At 41.3% G+C, this 15,398-nt stretch overlaps 1 protein-coding gene across 2 annotated transcripts; it reads right to left on the bottom strand.

Annotated features, from left to right (window-relative positions):
* Nucleotides 1–5,146: 5,146 nt before the first annotated feature.
* Txndc9 (thioredoxin domain containing 9) lies at nucleotides 5,147–15,351 on the bottom strand. Of its 2 annotated transcripts, none has more exons than XM_034521074.1 (5): nucleotides 15,198–15,351; nucleotides 13,564–13,772; nucleotides 11,534–11,652; nucleotides 8,158–8,412; nucleotides 5,147–5,577 (listed from the first exon to the last, which is right to left on the bottom strand). In XM_034521074.1, the coding sequence occupies exons 2-5, from the start codon at nucleotides 13,750–13,752 to the stop codon at nucleotides 5,460–5,462; spliced, it is 681 nt and encodes a 226-aa protein (XP_034376965.1). In that variant the 5' UTR covers nucleotides 13,753–13,772; nucleotides 15,198–15,351; the 3' UTR covers nucleotides 5,147–5,459. The 2 variants fall into 2 exon arrangements, with proteins under 2 accessions (XP_034376965.1, XP_034376966.1); XM_034521075.2 differs by lacking the exon at nucleotides 15,198–15,351 and adding an exon at nucleotides 15,003–15,138.
* Between the last annotated feature and the right edge of the window lie 47 nt (nucleotides 15,352–15,398).

The raw sequence follows: 15,398 nt of genomic DNA, 5'->3' as shown, positions 1-15,398 counted from the left end.
TGTGCCAGTCCCAAGCTGTTCTGATCACAGTGGCTCTGTAGCATAGTTTAATTGTAATATCTGTAGTGCAGATCTTTCTGCTTTGACTCTTTGGGGCCTTTTGTATTTTCACGTAGAGCTTCAATTTTTCTTTCTTTGTGAAGAACACAGTTATAATTTTGACATATTGTTGAATCTATACATTGCTTCAATAGTATCACTTTTTGCAATATTAATTCTGCCAACCCATGAGCATAAGAGATCCTTCCATCAGCTCGTATCTTCATGTCTGCCCTTTTCCAGCATCTCAACGTTTTCTTGTAGAGGTTTTTTTTATCTCCTTGGTTTGTTTCTCTTTGGGAAAGATTTTATGATTATGGTTTTTATGCTGATTTCACTCTTATCTGACAAGTTCTTTTTTTGATAGACAGAAAGGCCACTGGGTTTTGTATGTTGTTTGTCTTTTTACTTAGTTCTAAGGTTTTCCTAGTCTCTTCAGCATCAGATCAGGTCTTCAAATAAGGATGATTCAACTCCTTTTTTTCGCATTTGTCTTCCTTACATTTTTCTCTTATTGCTTTAGTGAAAATTCAAGAACTATATTAAACGAGAACCAAACCACTTCTCATTCCTGATTTTAAAGATGTTCTTCCTGTTTAGTGTAATGTCAACTTTTAAGTTTGTCATACACCACTTGTAGCATGGTGTTATGCTCCTTTTTTTCCTAGTGTCATTGGATTTTTTACCAGGCAAAGGATGCTGAACTTTGTCAAAGGCCTTTCCAGTGTTTGTGGAGCTGACCATGCGATTTTTGTCTTTAATACTGTTTTTTTTTTTTTTGTGTGTGTGTGTGTGTGTGTAGAATAGCAATTTTTTTCAGTATCATGTGTATCTATGTGAGGCTGTGTAAATTTATGTGCACCATATACATGCAAATGTTCTCGAAGTTCCATAGCGTGTCACATCCCGTGGAATTAGTTATAGGTGGTGAGCCACTTGATGTGGGTGCTGGGAACCAGAGCAGAGTACTCTGCAAGAGCCATGAGCACTCTTAACCACGGAGCCATTTCCTCAGGCCCATGGGGAATAACATCTCTATCTATCTATCTATCTATCTATCTATCTATCTATCTATCTATCTTTCCATCTTAACCTCTCGTCCTTCAGATGAAACCAACTTGGTTATGGCATTTGATCTTAATATCTCCTCAACATGTCTTTGCACGTATTTTATGGAGGACTTTCCTATGTTCATTAAGTAAATAGACCTGTAACTTCTTTGGTTGTTGTGGCCTTAACTACTTTTGGCATTTGGCTCTGGCTTTTTTTTTTTTTTTTTTTTGGCCTTGGTGAGTTAAGGAAACTTTGTGTGTTTTTGTGTGTGCATGCATGTTTTTATGTGTGGGTGTGGTGAGCACGTGCCCACTCATGTGGAGTTCAGAGGACAACCATTGGGTTTTGGCCTTCCCTTTTTTATTTTGTTTGAGGAAGGGTTTCTTCACCAGTGTGTACAGGGTAGCTGGAAACAAATTTGGAAGAGTCCCCTATCTACTTCTGACCCTAGGGGTACACTGTGATTACTGATCCAGGACTTCTATGCCTGGCATTTATAGAAATTCAGGGGATCAAATTCAGGTTGTTAGGCATGGCAGCATGTACCTTTACCTACTGGGCCAACCTTGATGACCTGAGTTTAACCCTTAGAAATCACAAGTCTGGGGCTGGAGAGATGGCTCAGTGGTTAACAGCAATGACTGCTGAGTGCTCCTGAGTTCAGTTCCTAGCAACGGCATGTTGGTTTAAAACCATCTGTAATGGGTGCCCTCTTCTGGTGTGTCTGAAGAGTGACATGTACTCATATACATTAAAAAAGAACTCACATAGTAGAAAATTGTCTTCTGACCTCTACACATGCATGCATGCACACACACAAATGTAAAAACTGTTAAAAACAATTCCATTCTGCTTCCTTTTCTGATGGCATAAATCTTCCACCTTTTAAAACTAATGAATACACAGTTACAGTCTTGGTAATCATGTTATTTTGCTTCCACTCACATCCCATATATCTGGTGTCTCTTTGATAAAATTGGCACATCTTTGGTTTGGTTCTCTCCTGGTTTTACTTGCAAATCTTAGTATTCAACCTGCTCTTGGGGCTCAGTCCCTATTACCACCCAGTATGGAGAAAGGGAACTACTGTAACAGTAACAGCCAAATATAGAAATGCTCCTAAAATAAAGTTCACGAATATATCACACTGACCATTAAACAGAGAATGGTAAGTAACATGTAATATTACTTGTTACTTACAATGTTACAAATTAAAAATTATTTAGGGTAAATGTAGCAATAGCAAATGAATGAGATAGAAAAGAAGGTAAATAGAGAATTAATATTAAATGAATCAAAAGCTAAAGAGGAGGGATAGAGAATATCGTGGAAGGAAAAGGATGAGAATAGAAAAAATACATGATAATAAAAATTCCAGATTTTTCAATAATAATTAAATTCAAAATCAAAATTAGATAAATATTCAGAAGGGAACCCAGCTGAGCATGAGCATGGATGGTGGCACAATCTTTTAATTCCCGTGCTCCGGAGGCAGATCTCTAATTCAAGGCCAGCCTGGTCTACAGAGGGCTATTTAGAGAGTCTCTGTCCTAACCTTCCCCCTCAAATAAAGGACTAAATAAAAACATGCGTCTTTAAAACAACAAACAAGTAAAGACTATCCCCAGTAAGACAAAGTCAAATACTGCTGAAAGTCTAGTTGAGAGGAACACAAGAAACAGTAAGATCGCTAGATAGTGAAAAAAATGCATAATCAAAATTAATGATTCCATGAAAAGCTGAATAACACTAGGACAAAAGAAACACTAGGACAAAAGAATCGCTGTGAGTTGAACAAAAATTAAATACAAGGGGAGGCCAGAAGGTCAGAGAAAGAAGAGCCAGGGGCGTTTCAGGGCCTGATTGTGATTGGTGTTGGTGAGGGTTGTTGACCTCCAGGGCTCTTTTCTATGATTAAGCCCTGTTGGGTAAGTGTCAGATTCCCACAGGACCTAGCTCCACTTGAATAGCTTCCCTTCTTTATGTAGTAGCTCCCTCTACTGGCCACACTTTGCTCTGCAGCCTGTGGGCTTTCATTCTTAGATTCTAGCCTCAGAAGTGGCTGATGTCCTGCTGTGAAGTTTCCCAAGTGCATTGGGAGTGAGGGAACAACCAAGACATCACAGTTCCTTGTCTTGCTGGAAGGATGTGGCTATGGCAGCTTGCCTGTTGGAGCTGCAGTCTTCGGGATCTGTGGCCATACTGCTACCTAGATAACATCACTGGCTAGTCAACCCTCTGACCTTAGGGGCAAGGATACACAAGTCCACATTTATTCTTGATGTAATCTGCTCCCAGCATTCAGGACAGGGCTTTTCCCTGTGGACTGTACTGCCCTAACTTGTCTCTTGTATGTAGCCCTCCCATTCTCCATAACCATCTCCCAGGTTGTCATTAGGAACCATGGCTGACTACATGTAGGCTCACCGCTGGGTGGCTGTATTCCAATCTCAGACTCCCAGTGTGGCTCAGCTCCCTCTCAGGGTGGTGCCTGGATTCTGCCTTCTCAGTTATACAGTAAGACAAATGGGATTCCTCTCTACAGCAGACTCACTGGAAGGCCCACATCTGGGTCCGAGCATTGTCTGGCTTCCTGGAAGGTAGGGATGTCAGTTCACCAGGACAGCCTGGCTTACCTGAAGGAACCCCTGACCACTGAGCACAATGTGCTCGGCTTGGCTTCTCTGGGTCATCACTAGACTTTCCCATCTTTGTGGATTTCTGAGTCACTTCTCATCTCTCTTTAGAATACACACTACTTTTCCAATTCTCTCACTGTCATAGAGGCAGCTTTGGACCTACCTACCTACCATCTAACCCAGAAGACATCTGTCTGTATTTGGGTACACAGGTGCCTGCTGGGGCCAAGAGAGAGCCTCAGGTTCCACGGAGGTTGAGTTACAAGCAGTTAAGTGGCTGTAAGCTACCACCTGACATGGATGCTAGGAACTGAACTTGGGTCCTCTGCACGAATAGCATGTGCTCTTAATCACCGAGCCATCTCTCTTGACTCCTGCTCAAATTTATTTCTCAGATACTTTAGCTGTTCTTTCTAGGAATTTGTCCATTTTCAGGATTTATTAGTATAGAGTTCTTCATAGTTAGCCATTTCAGCTTTTACTTGAATCTTTTCTGCTGCATCTCTCAACTTATCAGAATAGGTTTGATGTTTTCATCTTAGATTTTGGCCTTTTAAAAATTAGATACCCCTTATTTTATGTATGCAAGTTTTGCCTGCATGCATGTAGAAGTGTGCTTGGTGCTCTTGGAGGTCAGAAGGCATCAGAGTCTCCCGGAACTGGTGCTCATGGATGGCTGTGAGCCACTCTGTAGGTGCTAGGAATCCAACTCAAGTGCTCTTAAATGCCGAGCCTTCTCCCCAGCCCCTTTGTGTTCTTTTTTGTTTTAGGTGGCCTTCAAATCCCAAGACACTTTTAGTTCAATTCATTTGTATTTCCTGTACTGTGTGTATATGTCAGATGACAACTTTCAGGAATCATTTCTTTCCTTGCACCAATGGGTCCAGCCCCCAAAATTTGTAGCAAGTGCCTTTCTACACTGAGCCATCCAAATAGATGGTGCTACACTCTCTCTTACCAAGGCTTATTTATTTCTGGGTATCAAATTCTTTTTGTTCATACTAAGCACAAGACCTGTTTTTTTTTTTTTTTTTTTTTTTTTTTTTTAAATGTTTTTGTTTGCTATATGCTCGCAGTTTCCAGATTTAGAAAATAATTTTCACCTTTGCTGAAGTTGTTTTCCTGAGCAGCCAATGGAGTTCCTTATGCTGCCACTCAAAAAAACTGTCTCTTCAATTACATTTTCACTCATCTCGGCATGTACGTAAGCCATGAGGATCCTTTAAATAAGGCAACGTGCTCACAACCTGAGTTTTCTGCTATCAGCAGATTCAACATGTTGTATCCAGAATAGATGGGTAACTCTTAATAGTTCCTGAAACCCATTCTATGAAGGGGATCACTGACAAGTGCATGTGGTGCCCAGGGGATGGTACTCAAACTGGTGTACAGTCAGCACTCATGAAGTCTTAGAATAGTTGGAGGAATTTCTATTTCTAATGCAGGAGATTAAAAACAGAAGTGTGAGTGGTTTAAAGATAGAAGAATCACGTTACGATAAAATCAATCACAAAAATAGAGAATTCAGACCCTTCCCAGGTAATTTAAAATATCTGTTTCTCTCAAGTTATACATGATGACCGCAGACAAAATGGTCAAACAGTGTATATGCTGGGATAAGAGTATCAGATGGTCAATGGGCTGAAATCAGTGGAATTTAGAAAACACGCTTAACTATGAAGTAGACAGACAGACAGACAGACAGAAGGCTTTAAAGTACGGCATGGTCTAATCATCATCAGAATCGGAATCGTATTTCTTTCCTCGGATAGTTTTCTTTTCCAGCTTTGTGAAGTTTGTCCCAAATTTCTTTTGGCTCTGAAATGGTGGCTCCATTAAATTTCCACTAAAAGTGAAACAAAGGTTAAGAGCATTTAATTCTTTTTGATTTAATATACTCAGGATGCTAGACTATTAAAAAGCATTAATATTAAGTTAATAGTTTCACATACTATCTAACTGTGTTAGATCAATGTTTTGAGTTTCTTGGTTATCATGATCATTATAATAAACTTCTTTAGAGTAGAGATGGACCCTGGCCCTCTGCATGCTGGGTCGGAAAGAAAAGTGTGTCTCGGGTGCACTGATGCTGTGCTGAACCCGTGCCTGCTGGGTCTTGTGATTCTTCCTGTGTAGCACCTCAGTGTTTACATTTCTACACATATTGACAGACTCATGGGATGAACTATTATCGCCCTGGAATCAGCATAAATCAATGATGCTACAGAAATAAATGACAGAGAGAGTTTTGTGTGTATGTGTAGGTGCTATAATTCCAGCTGTCAGGAGACTAAGGAAGGGCTGTGAGTTTAAGGACCGTATGGCTTATATAGGGAGATATGGCTTATATAGGGAGAGCTCTTTCTAAACAAACAAATAAATTAATCAGTAAATAGAAAAAAGTATCATTTTTCGTCAAAAGAAAGCATAACTTCTTAGAAACACAGCCAATTCTACAGAAAGAATAAACTATAAGCTTTCCTAACCCTGATTACCACCTAGCATGAAGACCAGTGTTTGACCTAGCGCCATACCACAAAATAGGGAAAATGCTACATGATGTATGAGAAATGAGAGCGCGGATATTCTCCTATAGAAACTAGTCATGAGATCTGAGTCTGACACTGATAAATATGCAAACTCAAACTAGGAGCATCTGAGGAATTAGCTAGCTTATACCTTTACAAACTCTCAGGGTTTTTTTTTTTTTTTTTTTTTTGAGACAGGGTTTCTCTGTAGACCAGGCTGGCCTCAAACCCAAGACATCTGCCTGCCTCTGTCTCCCAGATGCTGGGATTAAAGGTGCATACCACTACCCAGCAAAACTGTCAGTCTTACAAATTAAATTACCAATTGTTACAGAAATTAAATGAAAAAACTAAACATGACGTATTTCTCAGACATGAAGAACAAAAAGGATGGTGGTGCATTTGAGTAGGTTCCATAAAATACATCACCGCTGTTTTAGTAACTGCACTGGGGGGTATGCAAGAAAATGTCCCATTCTTAGGAAATATACATCAGAAAAAGGAAATACATTCAAGTAGTTCTGAAAAAATTCATAGGTATGTATCTGGCACGTAAGTTTAAAATGTGGAAATATGGTAAAGATTATGTAAGAATTTCTTTTGCTAGTTTGCAACTTAATCAAAACTTGAAATTATTCTGGGTGGGAATGGGAGGCTGAGGCAGGAGGATTAACATTACTGGACTGTAGAGCAAGACTTGTCTCAAAAACAAAAATCAAAAGAAAAAATTAAAATAATTTCAAAATATAACATTTTGTTGAATGAACATTAATTTATTAATATTAACAAAGAAAAATAGATTTCTATAATTTAGGAATGACTCTTCCATGTTGTTGAATAAATGCTAATTTATGTTAATATTAACAAGAAATTGACCAGAGGGGAAGCAGGGAAAGAAAAGGTGAGATTTTCTGCTTTGAAAGACACAATTTTCCTTGTCTTTTTCCCTTTCTTTGTTTGTTCTCAAGTGTTAGGCACAGAACACAGGTGGTAATTTTCAATTGAAGGGGATAAAAGCCATGGACAAAAAAAATGAAAGCTGGATTTTAATTGTTTTCCAAATAGGACTGTTTTACAGAGTTAGATAAGCAGGGAAACCTTTTGCATTTCGAGACTGCACATGAGCCATACAAGTGTCTACTGTAAAGCTGTTTCCACAGTCTTCAGGGCTAGTGTACAGCTAGCATGTGTGAGGGCCTGGGTGTCACCTCAGCTCTGAAAGCATGAAATTACACAATATAATGCCTCCCATACTAGTGTGTGTGTCATAAACTGGGAAGGTAAGGCTTAGGCTGTAACTTAGGGGCAGAGGACTTGCCTAGTTTGTGAGGGGTTCTTCGTTGAATCTCTTAACAACAATTAACAAACAAACAAACAAACAAACAAACGAAAAATCTTTGTGCCCTCCCACAAAGATACTCTATTCTGGAATGTCACGTTGGGCTTCTAAAATTAGTTTCCGTAACATTTCCTACATTGAAAACTTCTAGGCTACCTCTAAGCCTGTCTTTAACTGTAAATTTGGTTTTGCTGTATGATCACTCTGCCGTATGCCTTGAGAAACATTTTCCCAAGCTGTTTACAACTTAGCCAGTAGGTTCTAATTTCATACAATAAATGTTAACTAGACAGACGTGGTGGTGCAGCCCTTTAATCCTAACACATAGGAGGCAGAGAGAGGCAGGCAGATCTCTTGAGTTCAAGGCTAGCCTGGTCTACACAGAGAGTTCCAGGACAGACAGAACTACAGAGAAATCCTGTCTTCAAAAACAAAAACAAAAACAAAAATAAAAATAAAAGTACATTAAAAGACAAAACAAAACTCTAAAACTACCAGCCAGGAATAGTTTCAAAACAGTCTATTTTCTTTCTTTCTTTTTTTTTTTCCTAAAGGTTACCTGTAATTGATAACATCAGAACAACCAAGTCTCCATTCTAAAGTTTCTGTAGTGAAGTCATCTGTATTTCCTAGGTCGGTGAATCCAACAACATAATCTTGTGTCTTGCCATCTCTCAAGAGAGCTAGTGTGGGGATGACTTTGATCCGCAGTCTCTCACAGAGGAATGGTGCTTTTTCCACATTCAGCTTCAAAAACTTGGTTTCAAGATGTTTTTTGGCCAGAATTGCCAAATGTCTGTCTAGTATTTTACACCTGGAAGTTAAGGCAGAAAGGTGAAAGCTAAACAGAGCAGCCCTGCACAGCCATTTCACAGTTTGTCTGTTGAGTCTATGAATTGTCACACTTAGGATAAAAACAAACAAAGAGGGTCCTGGTTCCCCTATGGATGAAGGAAGACAGACCTGAAGCTGACAGAACTCACAAGAGGCAAAAATACAGTGGTGTCCTTCAGGACTAAAACCTGGAGTCACCAGGACCTCCCTGAACCATCTAACTGTCAGGAAGCTCTTCAGTTAAAAGTTACTGACTCTCTAAATATGGCTAGTGTGTTCTGAAGGGTGTGGTATTAGTGGGGACCCTTCTCTTCCTCCACCTCTGCCCCCGGGCTAGACACTGAACTCAGTAAACTGCAGTTTCAACCCTGTACTCTTTTTGCTAACTCATCTACTGAAGAGGAAGGGACATTCTTTAAATTAAAACCTGTTTTACACAAACCGAGCTGCTAGTGTTTTTTAAAATGGACTGCCAATCTTTTATAATCAGTGGTTCTTTAGCACAGGGGTTTGTTAGGGTTGGATCTTATTTACTTATTTATTTTTACTTTCTTTCATTCATTCATTCATTTATTCATTCATTCATCCGAGACAGGATTCCTCTTTGTAGGCTTGTCTGTCCTGGAACTCATTTTAGACCAGGCTGGCCTTGAGTTCAGAGTTCTACACCCTTCTGCTTCCTGAATGCTGGGATTAGAGGTGTGCACCACCACTACTCACATATGTGGTGGTGCACGCCTTTAATTCCAGCACTTGGGAGGCAGAGGCACGTGGATTTCTGTGTTCTGTGATTTACAGAGAGAGTTCCAGGACAGCCAGGGCTACACAGAGAAACCCTGTCTCGAAAAAACAAAAACAAAAACAAAACAAAACAAAAAAAACAAAACAAACCAAAACAAAAAACTACAGATGAGTCAAATTCTCTGGGGTGGAAAAGGGAGATACACAGGTGATTCTTGAGTACCCAGGGTAACTCCAGAACTAGGTAGGGTGAAGTAAGTTTCCTGTAACCTTGATGTCTAATCTTGATCTTCTGGCTGGGTCTTTTTTGCCAGGTAGTTTGATAATAAGATTTTAGAGATTAGATCAGGTGTAGTGGTATCTGCCTTAAATCCTAGCACTCAGAGGCAGAGGAAGGTAGATCTCTGTTAGTTCTGGGGCAGCTTGGTCTACACAGTGAGCTAGCTCTAGGGCGGCCAGGATTACACAGACACTGTCTCAAAAAACAAAAATGACAAAACAAGAGATAAGAACTTCCAGGTTAGCTTCAACCCTGACACCTTCCTTGCCTCCTTCCATCTCACAGAGCAATCAATGTACAGGTGGAGACCACCAGGCCTGGGTTAACCCATTTTCAAAAATCTAGCAGGGTGGTATAAGCCTTCAATTCCAGTCCTTAGGAGGCAGAAGCAGATGGATGCTTGTGAGTTCCTGGCTAGGCAGAGCTATACAGCAAGATCCTCCCTGTGCTTAATAAAATAAAATAAAAATTGTGACATGCATAAAGCTGTGGGCTCACTCTCTTAGCACTGCAAAAACACTAAGCATCAACAAAAAAACCGAACAAATAAAAACCTCTACAAAACAACAAATGAAACATCTACCAAGGGGGGCAAAACACTTAAAAATCCAGAAGTAGGGCTGGAGAGAGACACTCAGCAATTAAGAGCACTGGCTGGTCTTGCAGAGGACCCAGGTTCAGTTGCCAGCACCCACGTGGTGGTCACAACTGTTTCTGATTCTAGTTCCAGGGCAACTGATCCCATCTTCTGATGTCTGTGTGCATGTATGTTACAAAGACATACATGCTGGCAAAGCATGTATTTATACATGTAAAGAAGAAGAAATAAACCTTAAAAACCACCAAGGCACCAGTAATGTAAGTATACAGTCTCACATTTAAAACATGAATTCAGGACTCCTCCATTACCTAGTAGCTGGGTCACTTCACCTCTCCATACAAGAAAGAAAATGATAATCTCAAAGGGTTGCTATAAATGTTCAATAGACAAACACACATTCATGGATGTATCCAGCTTACCCTGTGCTGTATACAAAATCAATAGAATGGTCTAAATTCTGGTTTTCAGATCTGCTTGGAGGTGAGCACTCTGGTTCCATGCCTCCTCCATCAGATATATTTACTTGACCTCCACTCTGTGTGTCAGCATTTTTGTTAAAGCCTGCTTTCATAAAGGTAACCATCTGGCAGAGAAAGGTGTAAGACAAGCAAGTGTACATACCATCGGTCTTAACCTGCTGGTGTCAGTAGATCGCTTTATCCTAGCTGCGGCAGGGCTGAAACTTAAGGAAAGGGAGAAGGTTCCATGCCTTCCGCCTTGCTAATTCTCAGTAAATGAATACTGCTATTCTACATGTTGTTATCAGCTTTTCTAATTTTTAAAAATTCTGAAATCTGACTAATTCTTAAATTGTCAAATTTTAAAGATTGGTAACTAGCCTGTTTTGAAGGAAAACACACACACAGAGTCCTTTGTTTTAAGACATAACCTCTTGGCGGAGGCTGAAACTCAGTTGTAGGACAGCTGCCGAGCACGTGCAAATCCTTAGTTCTCTCTCCCTCCAAAAATATAACCTGGGGGAGGTGTGCTACTTCCCTTTCTAAGGGACTCCCCTTAGAGACTGGGCTGCCTTAAGGGAAATTACTTCTCGCCAAACCTGGCAGTTCCAACTAGAGTTCCGATGAAAGACTGGGTCAAGCCTCTGTCTCCTTACCACAAGGACAAAGACTGAATGGACAAACAACTGTGAAAGCTGCTAGCTTCTAATCCCAGCATCCTGAGAACACAGCATATCAAACTATTGTTTTGGTAACAATTAAAAGTATTTACTTCCAGATGTCTTTGGAGTTATATGGAGAAACCACAGTTCAGCACAATGAACCATTTACACAGGAGTACTGACTTCCAGTCAGACTGGTTTATTTACTTGCACATTGCTGACTTTAGGTTAATCTTGACAACAATGAAAATACCTGTGACCACATCGACATGCAATGATGTGGCAGCTATCCTTTTAGTCTCCTCAGTTGTTCTAAGTCAGCAATGTCTCGTCACAGTAGAGAAGAACAACCAGGTTACCTGAATGTGGTGTCTCTGTAGAAATGGCAAACCACTTTCTCACTCTCCTTGACTTCTTGAAAGAAGTCTCTCTCACTGCCGACTTCTCTGTACTCCCCGTGCCCTTTGGAAAGCCATTCCTAATTTTAAGAGAAGCAAACAAGACACAGTTGGAATGTGTTTCAGTGGTACTGATGTTTTTTACATCTCTTAATCACTGTGTAAGTTTGTAATGAAATCAATCCTATCACATAGCAGGTGTTCCTTTCAGTAGTCGGTTTCCTATGACTGCAGTGGCCATCAGTGCAGACCTAGTCTCTAGGCAGGAGTGACTGTCTCTACGACAGGGGTTTGATTAAGACAGTTTCGCATCTTGTTCATTTACCTGCTTCATTATAAGTTTCACAGTCAGAGTTTAGGCCTGAGAAACATGACATGAAAACATCCATTTAACTTCACATACATGCTCTTTAAACTACTAGAATCAGAACTGTTTGATCCAAGTGATTACAAAAGGGTTTTTCTGTTTATTTTGAGATGTGAGGGACTGAACCAGAATCAAAGCAGGCTGGGGAAGAGCTCTACCACCAAGACACACACATTCGGTTCTACATTTCAGAAAATAATGTTCTGACAGGCAACTAAGAATCCCTGAGAGCGGGAGAAAGAGTCTTCTCCAGGAAAGAGCACCCCAACTAGTTATCTACTACCAATGGTCAGCCTTGAAAATGTACACACGATTAACATTACACAAACAGAGCATGGTATATTTAGAAATATGCATGTCTATACAAACACATATAGGGACGTAACAACAATAAACAAGAACAGAAGGCCATGAACTTGAGAAGGAGAATATGGGATGTCTTGGAAGGAGCAAAAATCAGGGGGGAAATGATGGAATTATATGACAATCTCAAAATTAAGAAATAATGTCCTATCCACAGCAAAAACTAAACAGACAACCAAACCAAACCACCTCATGAAGTAAAGCCCATCAACCCTGGGGAACAGTGCAGTTACTGCAGCTCAGGAGCTTAGGAACCTATCTGCTTCTGATGGTGATTTCAAAACAGGCGGAGGCTTCTAGACCAGCCAACAGTGAGCAGAGTCCTCAGGAGGAAAAGCATTCTACCCATGTGGTGTCAGGAGCCAGGGAAAAGCCTCACATCTAGTTCAGCTTCCCAAGCTGAGGCAGGGCCCTTGTCAACCAAGCCTGGGAACTCTTCCAGCCCCTTCCACCTTTCCTGTGGCACAAAGCTTGACACCTCAAATACATGCTTATTCTCTTTCAGGCAGTTGGTTAGAAAAAAAAGTAGAGGCAGGCAGCCGTTGCAACGCCTATCCCAGCATTAACTGACCAGGGTTTTAATGAGCTTTCTGAGCCTTCACTTTCTCTCTTGTAAGTGGGTATGACAAGTCAACCATGTCACTGAGTGGCTATGAAACCCACAAACAGAACAGGGGTGCTGGCTCACACCTTCAACCCCAGCACTTCGAAGACAGAAGTGGTAATGTCTGTGAGTTCTAGGTCAGTCATGGCTACACAGAGAGATCCTGACCCTGTCCTGCCCTCAACAAAAGACAAGACAATCTAATAAAAATGCACACAGTCTAACACTTAGAAACATCTTCTCACACGGAACCGTTGTACTTCTTTCTGACAAGTGGACCCTAAGCTTGGGCTAAGAGAAGATTTATTTACTTATTTTGGTTTTTCGAGACAGGGTTTCTCTGTGTAGCCCTGGCTGTCCTGGAACTTACTCTGTAGACCAGGCTGGCCACGAACTCAGAAATCCGCCTGCCTCTGCCTCTGCCGGGATTAAAGGCGTGCGCCACCACCGCCCACTTAAGAGAAGATTTAAATCTCTCTTTTATACATCATCGACTTAGTCAAACCTTCCCTAATGTTTTATTCTGGGCAAATATTCAACAGTGATGGAGATGTGAATTCAGAACATCCTCAAAGTGAGGAGGGGAAGTCACATGACTGCACAGTGCAGTCAGGAGTACAACATTACAGTGATTTCAGAGAGTAGGCAGGAGGTTACTTGTTTTTGCTGTTGAGCCTTCCTGAGCGCCGCCAGTCTCTTTTCTTTGAGCAGCTCCAGCTCATCTTCACCGATCTGATCCAGTTTCTGAATTTCAGAGTCCAAGTGATTTTCCACTAGCTTGGCAGCCTGGAGGAACTGGTTCTCCAGGACTTCTGAGAACATGTCGATGGATCCATTACCTTCCATTTTCCCAAGTGGTCTTGGTGCTGGGGGTTCACACAAAACAAGTTTTAAGTTTACACTTTGGGGGTTTTGTTATTTTTTTAAAGACAGGGTCTCTATAACAGGGTCTGAGACCTTAACATGACAGACACCATGTTGGAGACACCATTTTGGCCTTAGAACTAACTCAGCATGTAGGCCCTAACACCTGCCAAAATCACAATAAAGATGTAAACCATCAAAGACCTCATCTATAGTTCCAGAATCCAGGGAAATCCCTAAATGTACTAACTTGCTTTTGGCTTCTTTAAAAGCCTTTTTTTTTTTCATGCACACTGCCTTAAGGAGTTTCATTTGTATACTTCCTCAGAAATTACCTGACACAAACATCTAACAGACCGGTCCATCACTTCTAGGACTTAAGGCAGGCACTCCCAACAGAAGACATTTCATTCAGCCATAAGCATAGAAAAATAAATACACACACATCTACTTGTGTCTAACATCTGTTGGGGAACAACATTAATCAGGGAACAGATTAATTAAAGCAACCAAGACAATCCCTACTCTCTGAGCCATGCCCACTGGCCAACCTGATCCACCCAATTTCTCATTGATTCTTTCTTCCCAGGTGCTGTAGATTATTCTATCAAGTTGACAGCTTAAACTAATCAACTCACACACAAAATAAACCTGGACATGGTGGCTCATGACTGTAACCTCAGCTCTCAAGGGCAGAAGCATTAAGGATCAGGAGTTTGTGACCATACTTGCATATATTTGGAGCGATTGGTGTGGGCTACCTAAGACCATAAAAAAAAAAAAACAACAACAACAACCTTAAACTACCCTCTAAACCCCAATTGTCAGCTCCTCATAAATACTATACAACTGAAAAGAAGCTGTATTCCCAGGATCCCTAACCTGGGAAAGAGAGATTGTGACTCTCCAGAAGAGACTAGATGAAGGAATCCGAGACCAGCTACTCAGAATCTGCCATCAACAGGGCATAGTATTGGCTTATCCCTGAGGTTTTCAGAGGAGACCTTTAAGTTTAAATTCGGAGCTTCACGCGAACACAGGCGACTGAGAACTCTCTGGGTTAGGCGGTGGTGGTCACTGCCTTTAGACTGGGGGTAAGGATATAGCTTAGTGGTCCCCATAACTTTCTATTTATTGAACCAAATCGAGTATTATTCTTATCAATGGCCTGTGGAGGATGACACCTATTTGTTCCTCTACAAACTCCTACCCGAAACCCTATCCCCGTGTACCTGTCAGCCGACTCTTCACCACTCCCTGAGCTCAAGGGACCGGTGGAGGAGTTCCGGGGAACGCGAGTGCACATATCTGGGGCGCATGCGCCACGCCTCCACAGCTGCTCAGACGAGGCCCTCCCAGCCGCCCCCCGACACCAGCCAAGATGTGTCCTTCATCAACATTGGGACGCGGAGATTAGATTGCCGTACCTGGATTATTGGTGAAGCCTACGGAGAGAGGGAGCCGCAGATTAAGAATACCGACCAGGTACGCGGAGGTTTCAACCTCGCAGCAATTGTTAAGGGCGGCGAAGGAGCTGTCAAGTCCGCCTTTTCATTGGCTACAGTCCTCTCGCGATACAACGTGAGACACCGGTGGAAAGGGTGGTGGCGAATGACGAAAGCGTCGGA

This window comes from Arvicanthis niloticus, chromosome 17 (assembly GCF_011762505.2).
Source record: "Arvicanthis niloticus isolate mArvNil1 chromosome 17, mArvNil1.pat.X, whole genome shotgun sequence".
NCBI lineage: Eukaryota > Metazoa > Chordata > Mammalia > Rodentia > Muridae > Arvicanthis > Arvicanthis niloticus.
Note: the sequence above shows the minus strand (reverse complement) of the source record. Positions and strands in the feature narration are given on the sequence as shown.